Source organism: Silurus aristotelis (genome assembly GCF_946808225.1).
Source record: "Silurus aristotelis genome assembly, chromosome: 11".
NCBI lineage: Eukaryota > Metazoa > Chordata > Actinopteri > Siluriformes > Siluridae > Silurus > Silurus aristotelis.
Genome location: NC_139584.1, coordinates 26,147,830 through 26,175,322, shown reverse-complemented (window position 1 = coordinate 26,175,322; position 27,493 = coordinate 26,147,830). Strand labels below are relative to the sequence as shown.

General features: G+C 37.5%; 1 protein-coding gene and 1 long non-coding RNA gene across 4 annotated transcripts; both read left to right on the top strand.

The window, feature by feature from the left end:
- Positions 1-619: 619 nt before the first annotated feature.
- adrb3a (adrenoceptor beta 3a) lies at positions 620-24,704 on the top strand. Of its 3 annotated transcripts, XM_083554041.1 has the most exons (4): positions 727-2,653; positions 23,364-23,422; positions 23,538-23,594; positions 23,765-24,704. In XM_083554041.1, exons 1-3 carry the CDS (start codon positions 1,383-1,385, stop codon positions 23,546-23,548), a joined length of 1,341 nt encoding a protein of 446 aa, XP_083410167.1. In that variant the 5' UTR covers positions 727-1,382; the 3' UTR covers positions 23,549-23,594; positions 23,765-24,704. The 3 variants fall into 3 exon arrangements, with proteins under 3 accessions (XP_083410168.1, XP_083410167.1, XP_083410166.1); XM_083554040.1 differs by lacking the exon at positions 23,538-23,594; XM_083554042.1 differs by lacking the exons at positions 23,364-23,422; positions 23,538-23,594 and having other exon boundaries at positions 620-2,653.
- Positions 8,873-12,764, top strand: LOC310733125. Its single transcript, XR_014535628.1, has 2 exons — positions 8,873-12,145; positions 12,187-12,764. It is a non-coding gene; the product is annotated as an uncharacterized lncRNA (long non-coding RNA).
- Positions 24,705-27,493: the final 2,789 nt, after the last annotated feature.

Sequence of the window (27,493 nt, the reverse complement as noted above, 5' to 3'; positions counted from 1 at the left end):
ATATAACGTGAATTCTTAGAAATTAAACTATGCTAGACATTAAAAGCAAAAATAGGACGGTGTAAAAGAAAGCAAAAGCAGCTTTTACTTGTACAACAGGTCTTTTTACTTGTACAGCTTTTACTTGTACAACGTCTGCAAATTTCACAGGCGCGTGTATGTGGATTGATTGACAAGCTGTTACAGTCATGCCAGACAGCAGGTATACAAGCCCGCACAGTTGTGGCTGCTGTCTGGGGATGAACTTTTAATCCGCCAAGTCTGCAGATAACTCGGAATGAATCAAGGAACTGGAATGAACAGAAAAGTGATAGATTTTTTTTTATTTATTTTTTTGCTTCAGGAAAGGTGCTTTGTGCAAAGTTTTTCAGAAAATTGGGGTAAGTGAGGTCAGTACATCAACAAAAGTAAAATAAATAATCTGTTACACACCGGTCTTGTTTAACTGGTCATGTATGCATTAGCCTGTGGAAGAAACAAACACACACACACACACACACACACACACACACACACACACACACACACACACACACACACACAGTTAACAGCTGTGTTCACCACCCCTAACATACCCCTCCCCAAGCGAAATACTGCACGCTGAATATGACATCCACTGAGAGAGAAAGAGAGAGAGAGAGAAAGAGAGAGAGAGAGAGAGAGAGAGAGAGAGAGAGAGAGAGGTGGGGGAAACGATGAGTGGGAGGGAATAAGAGAGCGAGTAAGAGAGGGCGCAGTGCAACAGTTCACTCGTACATTCGGAGCAGGAGTGTCAGTGCTCTTTGAGCTTTGGCAGTCGAAGCACCTTTCACTTTATTGCACTCAAGGTAGCAACAACAAATTAAAAAAGATATCCCAACTGAATGGACTACACCTACAGGATGAGTGCTTATCTGCCTTTCCTCTGGATTAATGAAGATTGTTTTGTGTTATAAAAGTGAAGAAATATTTTCATGACTGTCTCACAAAAAGGACTAATTTCGACCAATGCAATCTTCAAAAAACTCTGTTCTTATCTTCGTGACATATTGAAGATCTGCAGAACATTTAAAACTGCCTTGAACTTCACCTCTTCACCTCCACAGGGGCAGATGTACTCTTCAGGATGAATGATGGTGAAGTAAAAAGGAATCATAGGTTGTGTTTTTGGAGACACCACGGTACCTTAAAGTCGTACGATTGCTCGAGTATGCCTGTGTCAAATCAAGACTCAGCTTGAAGGATTTCCAAAGAAACCGTCTGTGCTCTAACGTACGGTACACATTTTGGGACCGTAAAGCATATCAGGAATGCCATTTCACTCATCACTGTGGCTTGTTCACTTTCAAAACTTCAAATCCAAGAGTTAGCTCGCAGTTTGGACGACACTTCAAATTACAAAGATGAACAGCACCGATTTTTCCCATGGTAACAGCGATTACATGCTCCTGATTCCCGTGGTGATCATCGTCATTATAATCATCCTGGGCAACCTGCTGGTGATCATTGCAATAGCACGGACAGCCATGCTTCAGACCGTCACCAACATCTTCATTATGTCGTTGGCATGCGCAGATCTCATCATGGGGGTTATGGTAGTGCCACTTGGTGCCACCATTGTTCTAACCGGCGACTGGCAACTCAGTAAAACATGGTGCAATTTGTGGACATCCGTGGATGTCATGTGCGTGACTGCCAGCATTGAGACACTTTGTGCCATCGCAGTGGATCGATACATTGCGATCACGAGACCGCTACGCCACAAAGTGCTCCTTAGCAAATGGCGGGTTCGACTGATTGTCTGCCTTGTCTGGGTTGTGTCTGCTCTCACATCGTTCCCCCCCATCATGACCAACATTTGGCAGGCCAGTAACAGTACCTGCAACAATGATCCCAAATGCTGTGATTTTATCACCAATGAAGGTTTTGCCATTGCATCCTCTGGCATTTCGTTCTACATCCCTCTGGTCATCATGATCTTTGTCTACACCAAGGTGTTTGTCATTGCAACGAGGCAGGTGCAACTGATCGGGAGGAGCCGGCAGCGTTTCCGAAACGAAGTCGCAGCCAGTAACGGCAACAACAACCTGCCATTGACGGCAAGCAGCACGAGCATTTCATCATGTAAACGAAAATCCTCACGACGAAGGCCATCCAAATTAAGTGTTGTGAAAGAGCACAAGGCCTTGAAGACGCTGGGGATCATTATGGGATGCTTTACTCTCTGCTGGCTGCCCTTCTTTGTAGCCAACATCATTAGCACCTATTTCCACAACCTGATACCGCCGAACGTTTTCCGATTGTTAAACTGGCTCGGCTATGTAAATTCAGGTCTCAACCCCATAATCTACTGTAGAAGCAAAGAATTTCGCATGGCTTTCAAGAGCCTTCTAGGATGTCCCTGGCTCCAAATGCCAAGCATGAACTACCTTTATAAGGAGCTAAGGACTCGATGTCCATGTTTTCTTGGCTTAGCTGAAGCAGGCATGAATAGAGAATTCCAGAAGCCTGTCAGCTCACGATTGACAAGGCGAGATCCTGTGCCGCAGGAGGATGGGGACGAAAGCCTGGGAAGCAGTCAGAGCAGCTACACTAGTGAAAAGCCATCGCCAGGTCCTGTGCACTCCAACGGCAGCACGCATTTCAGTGAAATCTCCGAAACCGAGACTGAAGTGTAAGTGAAAATTCCTTGTTTGTTTATTTGTTTGAAATCATCGCATGCATAGATTTATTGGTCAACAATATAAAACTGTGGACCTTTTGACATAAATACTCTAAAGCTTAAGTCACATATGAAAGTAGTTCCAGACTGCCAAGTGTATGATTTTTTTTACGTAGCATATCATGGTCGGATCCGAAAAGGCTTGAGAAAGTTTACAGTATAAAAACACTCATAAAAGCCCTATATTTGCGGTCATATAAGTGGTTGTGTTGTTGGACAGACGTTGGTTTTTAAGAAGCCACTTGCTTCCCTCTGCATTTTTTTTTCTCCTTTTTTTAAAAAGCCACTATACAGTTAAGCCACCAGTGCTCACAGTTCTCATGACTCACAGTTTAACAGCCAATTACTGAGGAATATTACTCAAGCAAAGAGGAACACTTGGCTCAGTGTCAATATGACCACCTGACAATATGTGTTTCATTGAAATATTTATTATAAAAACACTCGTCTGATTTAATAAATATTATGTTAATATAATTCCAATCTTTCAGCAGGCATCCAACCGATAAAACAACTGATTCTCTGATCAGGGCAACAAAAATCTATAATTTAAAAGAGATATTTAATTTGGAGAAATGTTTGTTAAATGTTTGTTTGTTAATACAAGTGCAAGTTTCCTTCAGCTGTGAAACAATGAAAAAATGCAAACTTAACCATAAAACATAGGGAGAAAAAAACAGAATAAAGAATAAAAAATAATCTGAAATTTTACTCCCTTGTCCATACTGACCGTTAGACCTGAACATTATTCCGTGATGAGAAAAATAAATAAATGATTAAACGACAACCATGACGCTTAAGACAGTTATAAAGACCAGAATACGAGTTGTCCGAGAATGAAGGAACATCTGAACAATAACCTTTGCTTGACTAAAAGCAAAAAATTTTATTCCCTTGGGGCAAAATGAACAGATTGAAAACTTTAGTTGTGCTCACAGATATATTTGTCATTCATACATTTATGTAGCTTCTAATTTTATATATATATATATATATATATATATATATATATATATATATATATATATATATATATATATAATTTCTCAGATTGTTTTGATGTTTATGGTGTGTGTGCTGTTGTTTAGACATCACAATAGTTTTCTGCTATATATATATATAAAACGTCAAACTTAAATACTTGAAACGTGCCAGTTTGAACAAATGGACATGTGAAGTGAAAATGTAGAGTTAACAGTAAAGGCTGTTCCTGGAAGCGGCAGAGAAGAGGCTTTAACTTAGATGTTAAAGAGGGGTAGGCGGGCAAACCCTAGAGACCACTGCCTAGCTGAAATGAAGCGGAAAAAATGTCCACACACACACACGCACACGCACACGCACACGCACACACACACACACACACACACACACACACACACACACACACACACACACACACACACAAACACAAAGACTGCAGGGAGGGCGTTTGATTTTATCAACAGAAAGTAAAAAAATAAACAGCATTTTTATTTCTTTTGGTTGCTAAATCATCAGCTGAATCTATAACAAATCTACTTTTAGGTTCTTTCATGCAGTTTGAAGGATCCAATATATTCAATTATTGTTTTCAAAAAAGTGATAAGGAATAAACAAAGAGCTGTTTAATATGCAGTACATATACTCCAGCACTGTTTTATTTATTCAATCCGCTTTGCTTGTGAAATTTGTTTTTATTAGTTTGTCTGTTCATTTATTTATTGCAGTGATTTAAATCGTGCACATAATCTGGAGTTGAATGTGGTTATTTAGGAAACATTTGAATAATGTATCACCTCTTCGTAGCTGAAATGAGATTCTTACTAAAGATTTAGGAAAGGACTCTTCATTGTCAGCGATCTCAGGACAGACGAGATTGTGCTTCTCAGTTCCAGTTTCTTGGTAACGTAAAGAGACAAAAATATACAATTAGAGTGGCTTTTTTTTTTTTTTTTTTGGAGAGACTGAGTGTTTACAACTTTCTGGCTTTGTGGAGGTTCATCAAATTGAAATGTAACTATTAATAGATAAATAATGTGTTCATCGTTCACTAGCTACAAAATGAGAAAGTTTTTTCTTTTATTATTGTGTACAGGAAAATATTCTTCAGTTATGTAACAGTAAGTCCACCACTCCATTCTACTGCTGATCATTTTCCATTTTTACACAGCAAACAGTTTTTTTGTATTCCTTACGAAACACAGGAGATCCCTAAATGGTGCTTTATCATTTTAAGATTAGTATGACTTCAACTATAAAAGCTAAGGTATATGACCTTGGATGATGACGTCGCTCACCAATGCAGGTTAATCGACCGATCCTTTCCCCATATGCACAAATGACAGAATAATTTGTCCCAAATTTTACTGATCATCTAATCACCGTGCTCCAGATATTATGTTACCTGTAATTTGTGTCAAGCGTAACAGCTGGTTTTATATATATGTATATATTTAAATAAAAAGAGCAGATGCTTGCTTGAGTTTTATAAAGGATAAACTTGGAGTCGATTAGGCTTTGATTGTGTTCCAATTTGAACATTTGAAATGCAGAGATTTAATCCTGCCTGTTTTTTTGGTTGATGCAGGCAGGGTTTTTTTCTGTTTGTTTTTTTTTTTTTTCTGGCGAAATAAAAAGGGCAAAAGTCACATTACTGGATAGTTCCTGGACGCAACAGGTGTTTCGTGTGCTAAGTGAAATCGAATCAGTGCTGTGAACTGCGAGAGGCCCTTCGTATCAAGCGTGTTAAAAGACGGTTTTCTGAACGCTGACCCGCCACATGTTGTATTAACACCTTGGAGCCTTGTGGATTCTGTTCTTAATCAATCGACGCCAGAGCACGTTCGATGCGTTTGTCTGAAATACTGCGTAAAGCATTTTAGCTGAGAGTTTAGGTTCAGTCAGTTCAAGATGGGTTAATTTTCATTTATCATTTTGGTAGTGCTGAAAGATGAAAACACACACACACACACACACACACACACACACACACACAAATGCAAAACTGAAAAAAAAAAAAAAAAAAAGGAATAGCAATTGTGTTTGTCGAGACCTCTGTGTGCGTCACTGGTAATTGCTCCGGCAGCGCGTTGATTAACAATAAATGGAAGGGCACTTTTTGAGAGGCCGTTTGCACACTCCCAGATGGAAGAGCGATTATTTGAACATGGCCTAAACAACAAAAACTGGTCAGTCGTGAAATGACTGTGTTTGAATGGAACGGAGAGCGAGTCTGTATCTGGCCAGGGCTTCTTACTCACTGCTTAGTGTGCCGCACTAGTACACAGTACAGAGAGATAGCGTTCGAGTGTGCTTAGTGGCGTGAGTTTGGAAGACCTCCCAAAAACTGATAAACTTTATCACTCAACAGCAACACTTCCGCTTCTCTGGAGAGGCTGTTCACCACCTAAAGAGAACCAAGGCTCGGCAAACAAAATGTTAACGGCTCTTCACTCATTGGTGAAGCGGTGAAAGAAATAACACACAAACACACAAACATTCACACACACAGTGGGACAAAGAATGAAACTGATTCCATGAATACAAACATGAAAGACCCTGGGTTAATAAAGCTATTTAATACCTATAATTATAATAATAATCATAAGTATTATTATAATTATTATAATAATGATAATTATTATTATCATTATTATTATTAATAAATCATTTAATTAATTCTTATTCATTATGCTAATATATTATGGAGCATTTTTTTTTTCTTTTTTCTTTTTTCTTTAGAAATAACATGGTCTATTTTATAGAATACTGAATTATATTTTTATTATAACTTTATATTTAGTTCAAGGGCATTTTGGTTGCACTTCAACATATTTAATTACAAACAGATGCTTCAGCATTACTGGCCAGATTTATTTATTTATTCATTTGTTTATTTAGGTATACTTTTGCTAGCATTAGCTTTCTGACACATTCTTGTAGCTAACAACTGGCAACAAACTTGACCTAGCTATCAAAATCACACATTAGCCAGACTCGGTCAGGATCGCATTCACTTTCAATCGTACTCAGAGACTTAACGATTCCAAAGTGGATTCTTTTATGAAGTGTTCTGTGAAATCAAGCAAACAGAAAAGTGCACGGCGTTTAAATATATATATATATATAGATACGTGGCTTTATCCAAATAAACTGTTCGACTCTTTCTGGCCATTAGCTGTTTCTGAACACATTTACATCCAAATAAATAAATCGTTATCTCTTTATCGTCTCCTGTTTGTTTTGATTTGCCGCTTTGGTGCCAGGGCGGTTTCCAAACAGATCAGAGAATTAAGCTACTGGTGTCGATCTGTCTACACTCAACATGCTGGACACAGAAGTTAGATTCCTTTCTGATATGAACAACAGCAAACACTTTTAAAGTCACTGACGCTAATAGCTGATGGTCAAGAAGCAAAGCAGAACTTTTTTGTTTCACATGCTCTTTGTTTACTGCGCTCGCTCATATTTCACGATGACAGGGCGAGGTGTAAGCCCAACACACGTTCCGTCTAATTACTCCAGCCATTCCCTACCATATTTCGAGTCGAAAGCGAATGAAAACCTCAAAGGAGGAAACAATCAGTCGTGTCCTGTAACACTATCTGTACCGTGTGCGCTAAAGCATATGCTGTGCATTAACAAACACATGCCCTCCACTGATTACTACACTGGCCAGTAAAAAGAGAAAACGAAGGACAGAGGGAGACTGAATAAGTAGTGAGGTCATGCTTTATTTCAGGATATTAACACAGTATGGAGAATTTTTGATTCAGATGTCTGGGATGAACACAGATTTTTTTTTTTAGTATATGTCCAGTATATAAGGGTGACATTAAACATTAAAAGACGAGATTTACTTCAGAAATGGTACAGATGTTACAATTAGAAGAGGTGTATTGGTCAGTGCGTGTGGCCCATGTGTTGCACATTAAAAGTGTTTGCTTCAACCTGCCGTGCTTCCAAACATACTAACACATTACTTCATCTAGCACATGGTCCAATTAGTTTATCATACAAATCAAACGATGCAGAAGGAAACACATCTAGCAGGTGTGTGTGTGCGTGTGTGTGTGTGTGTGTGTGTGTGTGTGTATGTGTGTCTCAAACAAATTTCTCACGTGACCTGTTTTGGTTTTTACAGCCAGGGTTTATCTTATCTTGTGTTATATATTATATAAGTAAGGAATGATCTATGGCTAGGTGTGGGTTACATCATTTTAATACAGGACTTGGAGGCGAAGAACAAACGTATCAAATTATGTAATCCACGAGTAGGTGTGCATTACATAATTTTGATGCTTCACATCAAAATTATGTAATGCACACCTAGTCGTGGATTATCCAGTTTATACTACGAAGAAATGATGGTTATATATCGTTATTCATTTGATATAGAGATGGTTAGAGCAAGAAGTTTTGAGTTATACCCACAGATAACGCAGTCTGAAAAGATTAGATTAATTTTCAAGAAATTATCATAATTATTTTCTTTGTGTGTGTGTGTGTGTGTGTGTGTGTGTGTGTGTGTGTGTGTGTGTGTGTGTGTGTGTGTGTGTGTGTGTGAATTACCTCTAATAATGGCTGTGCTGCATCAACTATCACACTGTATGCAGCTGTAACTGTAGGTTGCCATGGTTATAGCTGTTTATGAGGCAGTACATTCATTTACAACCCCAAATCCAAAAAGGTTGGTGCATCATGAAATGAAAAACACAACAAAGGACACCCAGAACTGTTGAGCAGCTGGAATTCTATCAGACACATGTGGGACAACGTTCCTCTCTCAAAAATTGTCTTTTCAGTTCCCAGATGTATATGGACAGAAGATGTGATGCTACACAGTGGTAAACATGGCCCTGTCCAAACTTTTTAGAAACCTGTTGCAGCCATCAAATTTTAAATTACCAATTTTTTTCCTTAAAGTTTGATCATTGGATACATCCATGATAAAAAGCGATCGGAAAATTCCTTGGCATTCAATGGTTTGGACTCCTTCTACCCAATCTATTGTAAACATATGGCATAAAACAATTTGCTGGTATAGGAAAATGATAAATGTATAGGGAGTGTGATGCAGCCATAAATACAGTACAGTTAACTTTACTGCTCTGCAGTGAATATTTTTTTGCACATCATAAAGGCTTTTAGACCTTTTCTATTTCAGTAATTTTACTGAAATAGAAGTTTGTAGTTAGGTTATATTTCGACATTAACAGCCTCTCCCTCATCAGCTTCTCATTAAAACAAAACTCAATTTGCAATTTGTTCCTGAAAAACTTTTTTTTCAGTATTTGAAAACTTTACAAAGCTATAAAAATAGGTATATAAAAGTCAGAAGGGAAGCTGTAAGGTTTATATATATACTTAGAGCTTACAGCTTCCCTTCTGACTTTTATAAGAGGAAGCCTTTATTTGTCACACATATATTTTATAGCACAGTGAAATACTTTTTTCCATATGTCCCAGCTTGTTAGGAAGTTGAGGTCAGAGCACAGGGTCATGCACAATACAGCACCCCTGAAGCAGTCAAGGTTAATGTTCCTTGCTGAAGAGCTCTTTCAATGGCAACATGGTGATGCTTGGAACCTCTGACATTCTTATTGAGCCATGACAGACACTAAATCTCTAACACTAAAGGCTTCTTCCAAAAAATTCAAAATAAATACAGCTCCCTAAAGAAAACCTACATTTTAATTGATGTATTACGTTGACCACCTTTGAATAATGTCCCTTTGCAAGATCTTACCATAGAATCGCAAAGCTACCTTTGTACTTGAGATACGTCCCCCTGTTTCTGCCTTCTGGGAATATTAATACTGCTTTGTGTGAAAACTCTTCAAATTTTATATTATTTTAATTCTATTATATAAAATTTTATTTTATTCCATTTTCATTCTTTAAATTCTTTAAAATATCTTCATTCGTATCCCATTCATATTCCATTTCATGTCATTAAAATCATTCATTAGAATTTATCTTTAGATATTAGACATGAAATTTGAATTTATGTCCAATCAGCTTCAAGCATCCAGTGACCTTAACATTCCTCTCATTTGCTTCTTTTTATAAATAAAAAAAAAAATGGCTTTTTACATCCTAAGCGAAGTTTCCTTGCCCTAATTGTAACATTTTGTAACTTTCCATATGCTCTGGCAAACCGATCTGACACGGCATTAAATAAATATTTTAAGACTTGTTTATTTGGACAAAGGGCCTCTTTAGCCATTACCCGAGTGCTCATTTGCATTCGAAAAACAAACTCGGCAGTCTGGTTTTAACCTGCGAGAGTGCTTATGAGTTTTTTAAAAGGGGGAAAAAAGAAGGAATGATTGATCCAATCAACAGCATGCTGCTGTGTGTGTGGAAGAAACTCCAGAGAGATTTTAGGTTTGGACGATAAACACACGCACTGACTTCAGGGTTGGACTCTCATCTGAGTTGTCGGATTGGAAGAGGGAGAGGACACATTATAAAAGCATTAGGATCCATTAAAAACAAAAACACAGAAGGACGTCTTTTTGGAAACGGCGAAGGCGTCTGGAAGAGCAGTTAGTCGGTGTAATAAGAGGAGGCAGGGGAGGTGTTCGAGGCTGAGGTAAAGATCGAGGTGTGCCTTGGCGTGTGGATAGATGGAGATTTGCGTGGCTTTGAAAGCGACTCTGTGCGCCACTCGTAAGTGCTCAATTGGCCAGTTGTGGCTGGCTCACCCGTGCCTAGCGAACGACGGAGTGTTGAAGAGGCAGGAAAGTAATTCTCGGTCTAATCTCAGACTGTTTTGCAAACAGGTCACTGCTTTTTAATCCTGCACTGCAGAATGTTTGGCAACACGCTGAAGGAAAAGGCTTACAGAACTCCGGGTGGTGGTGAGGGTGAACATGCTTTACGCCCTGCCTGACTGAACAGGTGCTTTTTTCTTAATACAGGTCTGCACCTCAGAGGAAAAGCACAGAGTCTGTATTTGTTCTTTTTTTTTTTTTAAACCACTGGTTTATTTGCTTAGACATTGATCTAGGTATGCGTTCAGTACCCACATCAACACACACTGCAGCTTGCCGCTTCGGTCACGTACACATGAATGTGAGTGGAGAATTGGCAGGTTTTTTACCACAATAGAGATTTTAGCAAATAGGGGCATTCTAATCAAGTTTTTTTTGTCCAATTTTTCAGTTTTAACCTCTGACCTACATCACTACAGTCTACAGACTTTTAAACTCTTTTGGTGGAAAATCTTTGTTCACAGCGAAGAAGTTTACAGTTACACAACGAAGTGTGGAAATGGATGTTTACAAAGCACATACCAATCTCATGGTCAGGTGTCCACAAACTTTTGTCCATATACTGCATGTAACTTCATGCACACAGGTAAAGATCATTATAATGATAAACAAATGAAGCAACATTTATAAAAAAAAAATTTACATGCAACAAACTAAACAAGAAAAACATGCTTACCTCCCATCGATGCTGTAAATAATGATTCCTGGTTTGATAGAGCAGAGGGAGGTCTATATTATTCATTTAATACTTAGCTTTATATTTAGCATTTGGGGCTTTAATCTTTGAGCGAGTGTGCTTTTAAAAAAAAAACAAAAAAAAAACAAGAGGTGAGTGTAAGGGATGATGTCATGGCAGCGAGGAAACAATTATGCAGGATTTTCCAGTCACTGCAGTTAGAGATTATTTTCATCACCCAAAACTGTTTGGATCCAATTTTTATCATAAATGGAGCAGATATAATCTAGACAACAAAACAAGTAGCTAAAACTGTTAATGCTTACATTTTCATATTTGGATTCAAGAATATTTAAATTTAATACGTTTGTGTGGTGAAATAATAAAAAGCAATTAAAAAAAACAAGCTAATATTTAAAAATATATAAATATATTTATTAATTTTTAAAGGAAATGTTAAGGTTTCGAAAGAAAGAAAGAAAGAAAGAAAGAAAGAAAGAAAGAAAGAAAGAAAGAAAGAAAGAAAGAAAGAAAGAGAGCAAGAAGACAGACAGACAGACAGACAGACAGACAGACAGACAGACAGACAGACAGACAGACAGACAGACAGATAGATAGATAGATAGATAGATAGATAGATAGATAGATAGATAGATAGATAGATAGAGAAAGAAAAAAAGAACAGACAGACAGACAGACAGACAGACAGACAGACAGACAGACAGACAGAGAAAGAAAGAAAGAAAGAAAGAAAGAAAGAAAGAAAGAAAGAAAGAAAGAAAGAAAGAAATGAAAGAAAGAAGACAGACAGACAGACAGACAGACAGACAGACAGACAGACAGACAGAGAAAGAAAGAAAGAAAGAAAGAAAGAAAGAAAGAAAGAAAGAAAGAAAGAAAGAAAGAAAGAATTATATCTGGTGTTACAGTAATATGTGAGCTACTGTCACTCCTTAAAGGTGTGTCCTCATTCCTAATAAAAAAAAAAAAAAGCATAAGAAAGACAACAGAGTCTAAAAACCGAAGAGAAAAAGGTTTTGCACAGGCGATAGTTGGCACAGAGCATTCAGCCGAAATCCAACCATAAATCCTTTCTTTAAGGTTCATGGAGTACATCCACCTGCTGGCCTTTACTGCGTTAAGGACATAATACATTACGCAGACATTCACCCAAAGGCACGATTAGACAATTAGACACACCACCGCAACCACCACACACAAACCACACACTTCTATGGGCAGCTGATTCAGCTGAGATCCTGACGTCAACCGACGAGCACAAGGCCAAAGTCGCACTGAAGCTACGAGTGGGAAAAAAAATGTGTCTCGCTTTGGACCAGGACATGAAGCAACAATCTGATCGTGGTCACTAAGAGACAACCAATGAAATAATAACACTTGGTTTGCATTCTTATGATTCAAATCAGGTTTTGACTGCCAGCAAAAAACCTTCCAAAACTCTTGCCTGTCTTCCACAAAACATTGAAAAATTCATATACTCATACTCCCTTTTCTGCATTAACAGTTTTAGTGAGTTCAACATTTTCTGTTAAAGATCCTGAAGTGCAGATAGGGAGATAAAAATGGGATAAAAAAAAGAAATGCAGAAATACATTTTAGGTGATGAAAATATTTTTTAGAAAGAAGCGCCCGGCCAATCCTACATAAGATGTTTTTAAATCCAAAGGAGATACGACTGATCTCAAAGTCATCATGCAGTGAAACAATTTCCTACATGCCACAACTGTTATGACACAGCAGGACCAGCAGCACGGGACGTTCTCACTCTAACCACATTCGCGTCAGCAGTGTTGAACCAAGTACACTGTTTCTGTACTCAAGCAAAAGCACAAATCTCCTGCTTACATATGACTTCATAAAAACATTTCAAGTACTTTTATTCTACTTCGGTAAAAAGAAAAAGTTAACTTAAGCATTTAAAAGTCAAAATTCTGATCTATGAGAACTATGTTTAAAATTTTGATGTGATTCAGAAGTTCATTCTCCTGTGCATCAGAAAATATATGGATACCTGACCAAAAGATAAGTGCTTTCTGAACATCCCATTCCATATTTACTTTCCTATTTGCTTTCATAATAACCATACTTCCGAGAAGATTTGGGAGTGTGCTTGTGGAGATTTGTACTGATATAGGTGAGGCAAGGAGGCCTGGACTGCAGTCAGCATTCCAATCATCCTAATGTTCAGTAGTGTTCAGGTCAAAGATCTATAGCAGGCCACCCAAGATCTTTCACTGCAGCCTATATCAGATATCTTCATGGTGCTCACATTGTGCACAGAGGAACTCCTGGAACAGGTTTGGGTCTCCTAGTTCAGATGAAGGGAAAATATAATGCAACTGTATCCAAAGTCTATACAATTGTGCACATGAAACTTTGTGGTAACAGTTTGAGAAGAGAACCAACATTAGGCTGGAAAAGTAAGATGTCCCAATACTTTTGTAATACCATTAGGTACCTTTATAAGGAGAGAGCTTTCTATGGTTGCATTCCACACCAACAAGGAACCATGGGGTTACACTTGTGCTTTCGTAACAGGTTCTCCATCCAACACTGTGCTACAGTATGTTGCAGATAACAGTTTTGTTCTCATTTTTGTTATTCTACGACATGGTTCTTTTTTCTGCCTAAACAGTTTAGCTGTACACCTTTTTTTTTTTTTGTTTTTACAAATCCACTGAAGTCATTTTGCACCACATCACATAACTCGATCAGTAAATGCCTTTGTCATAATCTCCCCGGTCTGCGTACGATCAGCACAAGCCCTCTCCACTTTGCTGCAAAACATTTCTCCAAACACGAATGATAGCAAAAGCAGGCTGTTTACATCTTTTCTAATTCTACTGCTCGCTGCAATTAAGTTCAGCTGTTTGAGATTTTCAGTATTTCTGCCCGAATCCCTTGAAAGAAAAATAGGATTTGACTTTTATTTAAAAAAAAAGTGCCATATTGAAGCAGTGGCTTGAAGTAGTGGATGGTTGAAAAAAAGGAAAGAAAAGAAACAAATTTGAAAGAAAACTGGACTCATGTGTTTTAAAATCAGATCGATCTGATCTGGGGGTCGAAACGGATTTGCCGTTTATAAAAACAGAATTTGGGTTCGTAATTCTGTTCAAGAATTCCGTTGAGCCTGATCCAAATAGATTTCAGAGGAGCAGAAAAGGAAAAAAAAGGACTGAAAGGACTGGAAAGAGTTACAAAATAATTTCTTGGGCCAGACAGTTCGCGAATGGAAGTAATTCGGCACTGCTGATGCTCCGCCTACAAAACATGCATCAGTGCACGGGTATGCCATGAATCCTCAAACTGTGAAAATCCAATTTAGTCTGTGTAGCACTTGTAACATTCGACCACAACAATGTGAAGATCTCATCAGAGAACCCAATAGGGAAAATAATAAGTCTTAGGAAGCGCATAATCCATATTTTCAGATTTTCGTGGTTCCTGCATCCGTAATGACATACTCCTGTGATGGACATGAGAGGAAAAAGTGTATCTGGTTAATGTACTGTGCGAAACAATGCTCGATGCAGCAGGCCTCTGAAGTCAGCTGTGTGGTTTGATTTTCATAAAAGAAGCAATCTGTACCCTTGGGGTTTGTACTGCTATGAACAGACCAGTGGAAATATTCTCCCAAATTCTGCTGCCATTTTGTTGACAGCTGCCACTTACCGCTATGGCATCTGCCTTATGTCTCAGACAACCAGTACAAAAAGCTTCTTCAGAAAAGATCTGGTTTTGGCACCAAAAATCATATATATTAGCTGCATTCTTCCCCAAACGGATGATTTCATTTATAAATCACACAGAGCCTGCTTTACTTTGACGTTTGCTGAAGCTAAAACCGACCTTATTCAGTCCTTTTCATGAATTTCGAGTAATGGCATATGTAACATGTCACCTAAGTTGCTGACAAAGCTCGTTCAAACATGCCAATATTGTGGTTGGACTGGGCGGAGCAACTGATCTCACTGGTTTGGATTCCAAAGGAAATTTGTAGCGGCTATTTCGAGAATGGGGTCTGTGCAAAATAGTGACAGCGAAGAAATCTACAGATGTGTTTTTGCTGAAATTTGACCTAAAGAACACTGCATTAAATGTCTTGGCTTCTGGTTGGGGAGCCGTAACAGTGGCTAGCGAGAGAACTGTCTTTGAAGGGAAATATTGTGCAGACTGGGTAAAATACTCAAGGCTAAGTGCAATTGAACTTATTAACAGGAACGACGGTGCAAAAGTGGTTCTTGAGAGAAAAATGATGTTTAAAGATTCAGCCATTTTTTTTATTGTTGTGCACAGTCCTGGTACAAGGGAAAAAATATATATTTATAACAATGTAGGCCAAGGATTCACAGAACTCATGATGTTTTTATATTTACCAAACTGACGCATCTGGGATTAATCACATGTTTAATCATTTGGGACTAAGTCATTTCCTGGCAAACCGGTCAGGATTATTCAATCAGACGGTAAAACATTTGGGAGTGAAATATTTGAGTGGAATTGCATTATAATAAAAATTTTAGATTAAATCATATGAGGGGTTAATCTCAAAACCTATGAATCATTTAGGATGAATTGACCACATAGTACACAAACTTAAGATTACATATTGAAGGTAAAAGAAAAAAGAGAGATTAAGCATATAGCAAAAGATGTGGGATTAATTACTTTATAAAACATGTGACCACTTGGATTAATCAGTTGTGAAGTAAAAAACAAAACAAATAGAGATTAAGCAAATAGCAAACGATTTGGGTTTGATCACATTTAAATCATTTGGAAATAATCACAAGGTAAAACATTAGGGATTCATTAAATACTACAAGAGCCAGCATTTTGAGGGCTTGGGAATTCTTGCTTAGGTTGAAGACAACCTTTTTTTATGAGAAAAACTATATAGACAAGATATAGAGCATAAGATTTGTGTGTTCTATTTAAACCACCATTTGCTGTTATTAGCCTCCACTGCTATTAGCACATATTAGCCTGTTGCACTAAATATGGCGTGTGCTTTTAGAGTTTTGTGCTCATTCATACATAAGGGCTTTAGTCAAGTCAGGTACTTATGTAGGTGAAGTGAGGAGGCCCAGGGTGTAGTCAATGTTCCAGTTCATCCCAAAGGTGTTCAATAAGGTTAAGGTCAGAGGTCTAAAGAAGGCCACTCAAGATCTTCCACTCCAACCCACGTAAACCATATCTTCAAGGATCTGACTTTGCGCACAGGGTTCTTGTCATGCTGGAACAAATGTTTTCGAAGCATTCATTGGTTTGTAACTTTCTGAAAGCGAAAACCTCTGATGTCGGGTTCAACTTTCAACAACCTTTATACATCTTACAGTGAAAACAGTTTCTGTGCTCAGTGGAGCTCAGCCTCTGATGGGCAATAACAAACTCTCTTTTCCAATTAAGGACATATTAATATACTATAAATGTGTCTCACAGGTTAAATCTCACTGTTTATCTTTCTCTTGTCCAATGCTTTTTCTATCTGTTCAAATTCGGAAAGTCCCACCGAACCTTCGTGCTGCTGTTCTCCACCGCTCCCTGTGGTCCGCCCACGATCCTCAAAAATAGCGGAACAGCAGAAATATTGTTGCGCCCTCTTACTTAGCCCCTACTCCAAAGACTATAAACACTGCAGCTCTAGGTGTCGGACATTTTTTTCTCATGACTATTTGGATTATAATAGGAAACAGAATAGCATGTTATGCAATTCCCAGTTTCATCTGTATCCCATTGCATGCCCTCTTCACTTTTTGTGCTCAGGGTAAAGCATGGCATCATGCATCAGATTTCATTTCAATGTGTGGGCAATTTTCTCATGAGAACAAAAAATCTTTTCAGTGTAACAAATATAAATCTGTATATTTAGTTTTTTTCATTTTAGTTACATTCCGGTTATATTCATACTTCCATCACTGCTGTGTAAATAACTCTGTACGGGAAAATGGCAGGCCCAACAGTGTGTACATGCAGAGCCTATTTAGCGTAACATAAATCATCCGTGTCCATTGTTGGCCCACATCAACACACCAACAACTTTGACAACCTCATTTCCCTCTTAAGCTGCAGTATGTGACAAGTATTGTACTGGAAATATATATGATGGCAAACTCAAACACGGAAATTTCACACAGCGAAACCAATACGGAAACTCGGAATTCGGAAGTGACCTCAAAGGAATATTTCCTCTGTTACTGCGCAGTCATGGTGGAGTTTTTTTGGAGACTTTTGGCCTGTGTTACAATTTGGTTGTAAAAACAGCTGGTCCATTCTATTGTCACTTATACCATTGAAACATCTGGGATTAATCATATATTAAATCACTTGTGATTCACTTGAATCTGTTCAGGATTAGTTCATTTCCTGGCAAAGATATGTAGGGATTGATCATTCTCATTAAGTAACATTTGGGATTATTCATATAATAAACCATTTAGGATTAAATCACATGGTTATACATTTGGGATTATTCAATCACATAGTAAAACATTTGGAATTATTCACATACAGTAGCATACTAGTGAGGAAAAAAAACATTTAGGAATAAATCAAATAGTAAAACAATATAATTTTTAATTATTCATATAGCAAAACATTGGAGATTAAATCACATAGTAATACATTTAGGATTAAATCACATAGTAAAACATGTAGGATTATTTAATCAGATAGGGTTGCCACACCTGGGATTATTCACAAAAATAAATCTTAAATGATCAGAGATTAAATCACGTAATCAAACATGTTTGGATCCATTTCATAGCATTTCTGATCAATGACACTATAAAGCATTTGAAATGAATGAATACAGCCATGCAGAAAAAACAACTTTGAATAATCACATAGTAAAATATTTGGGATGTTAATCGAGTCGTGTGACTGTAAAAACAGCAGGTCCATTGAGACTCATGGATGCAGTCACCCAATGCCATGGTGAAGTTAACATACATAAGGCCATAAGGCAAACAGTAAGGGTGTGTGCTGTTGACTGAGGCAAAAGGCAAAAGGTTGCGTGACATATGGTGAGAAGCGCAAATGAAGTATTGGCTTGTGGTGTGAGGGTTGAGTTTTTCTCATCACGTTTCGTAGACAGTAAAAAAAAAAAAAGAAACAATTTGTATAGTGTTAGCTACCTTTATGTACAAGTAATAAAAATACACAATTAAAAGAAAGAAATACTGTTGCATGTTGGGGCCTTGATTATATTTTTTATATTTTATTATTATGCTTAAGATTGTTGATGAATGCAGAAGAAGGTTGTTCGGAGCAATGCTTGTCTACATGTCGGTGTGGGGTGCAGTAGATGGATGGATGGATGGATGGATGAATAGATAGATAGATAGATAGATAGATAGATAGATAGATAGATAGACAGACAGACAGACAGACAGACAGACAGACAGACAGACAGACAGACAGACAGATAGATAGATAGATAGATAGATAGATAGATAGATAGATAGATAGATAGATAGATAGATCTCTCTCTCTTTCTTTCTTGTTGGAATGAAGGGATGCAGCCCTAAAGATTCAACCAGGCCGAAATCTGTTTCCTCTCTCGCCTCCAACTATTCAAATCACCTCCTAACACTTGTTCCTCGTGTACGCTTTCTCTCCTTTCAAACAGTTTTATGCAAAAGGATGGAAATCCAGAATTTCCAAAGCGTTGGAAATTCCTTCGAGATAGCCAACTTCAACCCTCACAGACCGAATTCATGATGTTATAAAGTATTTGAAGGTCTTTCAAGATTTGTCAGATTAACATTCGTACAAAATCTGGTTCAAACGCATCTAAGACCTCAGAGTGCTCAGAATCAGATGCGTATTTGGTTATAGCCCCGACACATGTGACGAGCAGGTTTAAATAAAGTGTCTGCCATGTGAGTAAATAGAAATGATGTGAACGTCTTGCTCGACGTGAAGCCTTTAATAGTCAGTGAAATGAGATTGTTTTTCATAAAGCCAGTTCATAAAAATGAAATCTTAATAAAAAAATGAAAAAAGCATAAGAGAGAAGTCTGAGCTATAGGAAAAATCATTTGCTGTGGTTTTGCTTGTTGTTTTTCTGCTGTTGCTTTTGTAATGAACTGTGAGCAAAGAACGAAAGGCGAACCATTAAAAACGAGTTTCTACACTTCTTTCTCTCGACGCTCTCAAATGCAAGTCACTCAGCAAGATCAAAGATCCTGAGATTAAACTAGAGGTTAAACATCTGCACTTGCTCGTTTGAATCTTCATGTGCAGGGAACATAAAACCAGCCAAGTAAACACACATGAATGCAATACTGATTACTGATTATGCTGGAAGTAAATACGGTTACAGTTACACAACACTACTGGAAATGTACACTGTAAAAACTCTCAGTTCATTTCTTTTTTTTTATCCTGTTTAATTCGCTGTTATATAATACACGTTACACGTGACCTGGAGGAGCTGGGAACTGTATCATGGAGATTTTTCTTCTTCTTCTTCTTTTTTAAATATGCGTTATGTTATGCAACAATGATTTCATTTTATTGAATTCATAATTAATTTTTAAGTTATTGGTTTTCATTCACGTGCATTGCTTTTTTTTCTGCCCATAACTCATCACCTAACTGGCCTTCTGATCACAATGCATTTGATTTTTTATATTTTGTTGTAGTGTCAGATTTGGCCTTTTATTTTAAATCAGTGTGCTGAAAATGGTCGAGCTTCAATTCTTCTTGCATATATTTAAAAACTAAATGCATAAACATACACTGAGTCATTATACACACCGATAAATGCATAATGTTAATGGTTTAACTGTTTACTTTTTTTCGATTATTTTCTTGCCATGGTATATATGATGACAATGTGGTGCACCATGGGTACTGTTGCCACCTCACATGTCCAGGGCTTCTGCTTTGATACTGAGTTCAGGTTTCTACTGTGTGGAGTTTTGTGTGGTCTTCCTATGTCTGTGTGGGTTTCCTCTAAGCTCTGTGGTTTCCATCTCCAGTAGGAGGCTTGGCTATGGGGAATGATTATTTTTCTCCTTTTCTCATGGTTATATTATGAAGCTACGGGATTTAATCGTAATCAATCCAAGTGTCTTGTGAGCGTAGGTATATAAAAACTGAGCATATGTTTAGAATATGGAGTGCTTGGGATGTTTCTTGGCACACAATAAATTTCATTACACCCTGGTGCATGGTTTCTTTAATTCTTTAGTCATGTTACTGCTGGTGAAGCTGCTCCTGTTGACCCCGGGTTGTCTCTTCAAGACGCTGACCAGGATAAAGTACTTAAATGTGAAAAATTAATGAATGATTGCATTTCCTGTTGCTGCTTCTAAACTCTTGAGTGCTTGAGGAAACACCTCAAGACCCAGACAGAGATAAAGCAAAGTGGTCCGTGAAGATGGATGAATGATGAATGGTTTAAACTATTAAACATATCAGCTGTCACACATCCACAGCATATATATTTTTTTACATCTTGGGTAATAAATCCTTTACATCATTTCCACATACAGTAACAGGGTCATTGAGTTCATCAAGCATCCATTTCTGGCCTTTCAAAGAATAGTCTTGTGAGGAAAGAACAAAAAAACTGCGAAAGTGGGAAAAATACAAGGAAACGTATGAGTTAGCAGAATGGTAATATGAAGAAACATTAGACACGAGCCAGGTGGCCATTATGGGCACAGCAGCAAAGAAAGGCTTGATTCGAATATTTTCAGACCATCAATCATCGAAATCAGCAGACGTCTGGGTCTGACACCTCACTGGCGCTTTTTTACCAAATACAGCAAGTGGACCGTGGAACAGCATCAAATCGTTTACTTGCACTAAGAACAATTATTCAAAATGATTCATTGGGCTGTATTTTAAAACTCAGACTCTTAACACAGGGTAATCTGATTATTTGGGGTGAGAAATGACCACAGTAGTCAGGAGTGAGGACTAGCATGATGTGGATAAAGTGAACATCTAAAGTCCTGTATACTGTAGCTTCACCAAGGTCTAGGCAATGATTTGCATGCTACTTATGATCCCATCAAGATTTCACGAAGAAAAATCTTAGGACATATACCTCAGACTCATGTTTTGTTGTTGTAGACCATACGCCGTTAAAGTTTTAGCATGTCTAGATGTTTTTCTGCTCACCAGGGTTGTAAAAAGTCATGGTCATTTCACTTACTTTTAATTTCTGTCAGGTGCAACCACACAGTGAAACAGCATTGGTGATGTTGCATGAGCATTTACATTTATGTGAAATGATCACATTTACACAACTGAGCAGGTGAGGGTTAAGACCTGGTTGCTCAAGGGCCCAGCACTGGTGGTGCTTAGGTCTGAACTCATGACTTTCAATTCCAACATCTTACCTATCATTTTCAAGAGCCTCAATACAACTAAGTGAGCTTCTGAAAATAGACTCTAAATAGCCCCTCCTCATGATCATTTATAAATGTATATTATAATTACTTAATGTTACTTAAATGTAATTTTGATTTATTTATTTATATTCGACAATGCAGAGTTTAGCCAGGCACTTAAGAGGAACTTAAGATTCTTGTTTAAACACTCCTTCAGGGCTTCAAACAAGTGTGCAGAATCGAAACCGCTGTGGTGTCGCCGTCAGTCAAACGTTCTCTGCTTTCTCGCCTACCAGGTGCAAAAACAAGGCTTTAAAATGGCATCACTCACGATCAGAGCCACGCTCCTTTGCCTGCGAGGACTGAACTAAAGGGCATGACCCTCTTGAAACATTTCTTTGTTTGTTTCCCCCCCACTCTTTTCCTTCTGATAGGACATAAACATTGGGTATTGTTTATCTGTTCCTGTGGAGACATGTACAGTACAGTAGCTGCGATAGGATCGGAATCTGTGGCATTCGCAGTGATGAAGGGAGTGGTGATGAGATCAGAGCTGGAGGAAGGGAACGGCTCGAAGAAGTAGAAGATGAGCGACGGCATATGTTAAGCGAAAAAAAGAAAGAAATGAAAACGAAGGGAATTGATGTTCTCCCGAGGCCGTGCTGCAGAGTTTTTTTTTTAAGTCAGATTTTAGACTAAATGTTTTATGGCAAAGGCTCGGGCAAGAGCATGAGGGGATTCATTCTTAACCTACATCGGCTAAGATTTAAAGGAATACATGTAAGTAAGTGTTTGAACAATAAGCAGGAGCTTTAGACTTTAGGCTTTAACACTAAAGCCATGGTCATGTGGTGCACTTCTCTGCATTTTCGGCCATTTCCAAATCATTCCACGTTGCCAAGTTCAACAAGCCAGCCAAGCAGATGAAAAAACTGGCTTTAAAATATATGGATGTTTAAGCAATGAGACCACAGATTTGAGATATTTTGAGAGAGAGAGAGAGAGAGAGAGAGAGAGAGAGAGAGAGAGAGAGAGAGAGAGAGAGAGAGAGAACAAACCAACCTCTGGCAATACAACATTGTAAGGTCATATCTATTGGGGAATAAAGTGAGTTATGCAGACTATAAAAAACTAACCCCTTTATAACAGTATTGCAACATTACAAATATCTGAGTCAGTTATTGAATCCTTAAAGGCAAATATTTACCTCTGTGATAGAACACATGCATATGTTGTTACATCAATAATGATCAAACTGTACCTACAGAGTGTTCTGAAAACTTTCATGGACAGTAATTACACACATTTGATCATGTTTCTGGAGGAAACTGGAGCGCGAGACTAGTGGTCATTTAAGAAAAATGGGTGTAAAAAAAATACTAAATACGAACATGGCGAGGACAAGAAGTAGTAGTTCAGTGTATAAGATGCTGGTTTTCTGATCAGCAGGTCATCAGTTCATATCACAGCACCATCACGCTGCCACTGCTGGGCCCTTGAGCAAGGCCCTTAGCCTACAGCTGCTCATTTGGATAAATTAAATGTGTAAGTCTGTCTGGATGAGGGCACCTGCTAAATGCTGCAGATGTAATGTTTTTTTTTTGTTTGTTCATCAAAAAGTTCACAGTTTTTAATCTTCAATGGTACACTGAAAAATAAGTTGCATTTATAAAGCGGGCTCTTTTGTTGCTGAAAAAATGTAAAAAATTCTAAATGCCCTCTATTTTAAGACTTTCCTTTATCAGAAAATGTACTGATTATGATGTAATTGTCATGTTTATACAATTTAAAACAGATTATTATTAGTTGCTGATTCTTGCATTTACCAAAGTTTGATAGTGAATTATCTGTTCTTATAGAAACAAGAGGGGATTAGAATCCGCACCAGACCATCAGAACCCAAGAAGACCGCTCTATGGTATATAAAAATCTCACCTTATATGTTCTTGAGATTGTACTTCATAGCACATACTGTGCATACTTAAAGGTCATCAGTTAAACGGTAGATGAATAGCTCCTCCGTCTTAATTTAGGCCCACATTAGAAATAAAGGAGTTGCAGATGGTTTTCTGTGGAGTTGCGTGCCGCTCGTGAGTTGTCCATTCATTTTCGTGATTTCTTCAAAAAAAAAAAAAATGCTTCACAAAAACAAGAACACTTTCCAGGACCAAAGTATATATTAAAGTTAATCAAATATGGATGAATTGTAGGAGTGTCTGGCAACGCTTCTAACAGAAATCTGTCTATTTCTCTTTTCCAGTTCCACCTTACAGGGGCTGGGAGAATGAGAATCCACGGCTTGGCTGAACGGTGAAGCGAGAGAACAAGAGAACGGAAGAACAAGAATGAAAGAAATGCAGACAGAGACGACTAATTTCAGCTGAGATGGGATAAACTTTCTGGCCCGGCAGAGCACGGACTGCACAGAGCCCCAAAGGCAACCTCACCAAATGACTATGATGAAACACACAAACAAGATAAAGCCAAATGGGAACGGCTGAACGGACGGTGGCACGCACAGAGACGCCTCGCGCACAAGAGCGGATGGACGGTCAGAGAGAGAGAAAGATAGAGAGAGAGCATGTCCAGGCTGCTATTACTCCTGGCCTTTAGGGAAAATAACTGGATTAAACCAGTTAAGAGTTGGGTCAGTGTGATGGACAACATGGAAGCCAAGTTTGGATCCAGGGGATGTGTAGTTATCTCGAAGCGATCCAAACGTTGTTGATTTTCTATCTGTGTCCCAGCAAGTTTCAATCGTTCACAAGCGAGGACTTGGAAGAAAAAAAAAAAAAGAAAAAAAAATAGAAACACTTCTGGCGCACAAACACCTACAACCGACTTTTTTTTAGTTTATTTTTTTCCGGAAGCACAAACGGATGTAGTCTGTCGTTTAAAGAATACAGAGAAATCTAGTGGTAAAAACTTTTTTGTACTTACATGTTAAATTATTTCCCTATTTATTTTCACTCCCCAACATTACCTGTGAATGTGCAAAGAGTTTATCTGAAACGATACAGGTATCCATGGCGTACAGCTGACATGTAGAGCTCATAGCATATGGTAGCTAATTTTCTTTTTTTCTTCAGATCAGTTTTAAAGACTTTTTTTTAAGTTGCAAACATCATGTGCACAAAAAAGCTCAAACCATTTGACTCACTTAAAAAAAAAAAAAAAAAAAAAAAAAAAAAAAAAAAGAATTTCCTTATCTTGTTGCTCCTCTTATTTAACTTTAGCTGCTACATTTTTTTATTCATTCAGACAAAAGATGATACGCATCAGCCGTTTGATTCGCCGAGGCATGCGCACAATATATATATATATATATATATATATATATATATATATATATATATATATATATGTATATTGTGCATGTCACCTGTATTATACTTTTGTTTAAATCACTTTTGATACTAACAAAACCTCCCTACATAGAATGTATACATAAATAAAAATAAATATATACATGAATAAATAAAGCTGTATTTAAATAAATAAATAAAACTTAGAAAGAACCGATCACACAGTTTCAAGGTCAGGTTAAGAATTTTTATTTAACTGAAAATGAATAATAATTGTAATTGCATCAATCTCAGGATATTTGTTGTGCCCTCTGATACACTTTTTGTTTTTTGTTTTTTTTGGTCAGAGGAATCAATCGGTAGACTCCCCATACTGCTTTTTGAGCTGTGTACAGAATTCCTTGTTTAATGTGATTTTCTTGTAACATTTCTGGAGCAAATAAATAACAGGATGTAAAAGAAGAAAATTATAAATTAATTTATATATATATATATATATATATATATATATATATATATATATATATATATATATATATATATATATATATATATATATATATATATATATATATATATAGGGCTGCACAATTATTAAAGAAAATAATTACAAAGAGATATAAAAAGAGAGAATTTTATTATTTCATGGTTGTCATTGTGATCTTTATTGGTTTGTTACTGTGGTTGAAATTTAACACATTGTTTGGATCAGCAGCGCAGCTTTGCAACCAAAAAATGCCTTATTTTCATTGTAAGTGTACCACTATATATACACACAACATACAGCATTCATTGTAATTGTATGATTAATTATGCAGCCCTATAAAAAAAATGAAAAATAAATAAATAAATAAATGAACCAGTTAAAAAAAAACCACTGGAGTCAGATTCCATATTTCGCTGTATTCACTGTAAGTGAAAAGGGTATGAAGGGAGTTGAAGGAAAGATTAAAAAAAAAAAGATAAAGGAAGAATTTGATAAAATGGGGGAAGGAAGGGGGGAAAGAAGAGGTAAAAGGAAGTGAAGGGAAGGAAGGAAGGAAGGAAAAAAAGAGTAGGATGAAAGGAAATGAAAGAAGGAGGACAGAAAGGAGCAATTAAGCAATGGAAGAGAGATAATGGGGAAAAGAGAGTCAACAAAATGGAAGAAAGGAAATAAAGAAAGAAATCAAATTAAAGGAAGGAAGGAAGGAAGGAAGGAAGGAAGGAAGGAAGGAAGGAAGGAAGGAAGGAAGGAAGGGAGGACGGAAGGATGGAAGGAAGGAAGGAAAAGAAAGCAATAAAATAAAATCAAGGAATATAAGGAAATAAAAAAAAAAATTAAAGAAAATGAAAAAAAGAAAAATATGGAAGTAAGGAAATAAAATAGAGAATGGAAAGAAATTAGGAAAAGAAAGGAAGGAACAATTGAAAGGAAAAAAAACGAGTGTAGTTAGTATATGTACACTACCTATTAACATGACATTTTCTGCTAACTTACACAGAAATCTGTTTATTTACTAATAAATAAATTGTGTGTTTGCACTTCAAACGAATCTCTTTATGAATCTGACATGCAGAGAAAGTCGTGTTTAAATGAGCAAAAGCAAAGCGAATGCTTGTGATTATATCTGGTTTTACTGCACTGTGTCAAAAACGCTGCATGGTTGTGTACTGCTTCACTACAGACCTTAGCACACACCGGCCATGGCACTGCCAGGGCTAGAGGACCAGGCGTACCCTGAAAAACACACAGATGGAACGGGTTAGCCGAAAATGCTGCAGAGGACACGGCATGTTCTGCCTGGTTTTCCTCCCCGACCTACAGGGGAAAAGCAGATCTAAAAAAACAGTGGTTTTGTAACAAGATTTGAAGCCAACTCTTATGCAAAGTTACAAAAGCTTTGGCATCGAGGGCGGGCCAGCAGGCTTTGTACATGCAAAGACCACATCCAAAACTCTGCTCTCTACAGAAATCTTGTTAAGTTCAGGTTGAGGCAGATAAACCTTTGCAAATATAGGTGCCTCTGTTTCATCTCTAAATGTGCATCTGGCTCAACTTCATCTCTCGTCAGCCAGGTAAAGCCTGGAACATCTGACATTTCAAAAAGAATCAATGCAGAGGGGCTATGAGAAGGACAGGTTTCCTGGAGGAGCACACTGTGTTACACTTGAGCACTGAGTAGCACAGTGAACAAAAGCACACACGCAGAATCTCCAAAGAAAATATACGCTCGAAACGGAAAAAGTACATCGGTGGGTGCAGTGTCTCGAAAAACACTGTCCGTTTTACCTGATATCATCAAATTAGAAGCAAATGGAAGACTGTTCTTCCTGGACATAAGAGGATTCAGGCGGAGTTTTTCCATTCGCAAAGTGACTATTTGCAATGCAGTTCATCCAACGTTAAAAAAAACAATTATAATATCCATCTGGCAACCTGGTTGGAAAACGACCTGTGGATTTGCATTTGAAAGAATTGGAAGGAAGGTACTTCTCAGAATAAAAGCTAAGGAAATCATTAAATGTTGTGGTTATACTTAAAAAAACATAGAAGGCACACAAAAAAAAGTTCAGAAACTTTTACAACAGAATTCTGCCACACACCAATGTGAATGCTGTGTTTTTTTTGTCGTTGAAGTAAACTTCAGTGCTCGACAGGGTGTTGAAGTGGAGATAAGCAGACGTGCGAGATAACAGAAGGA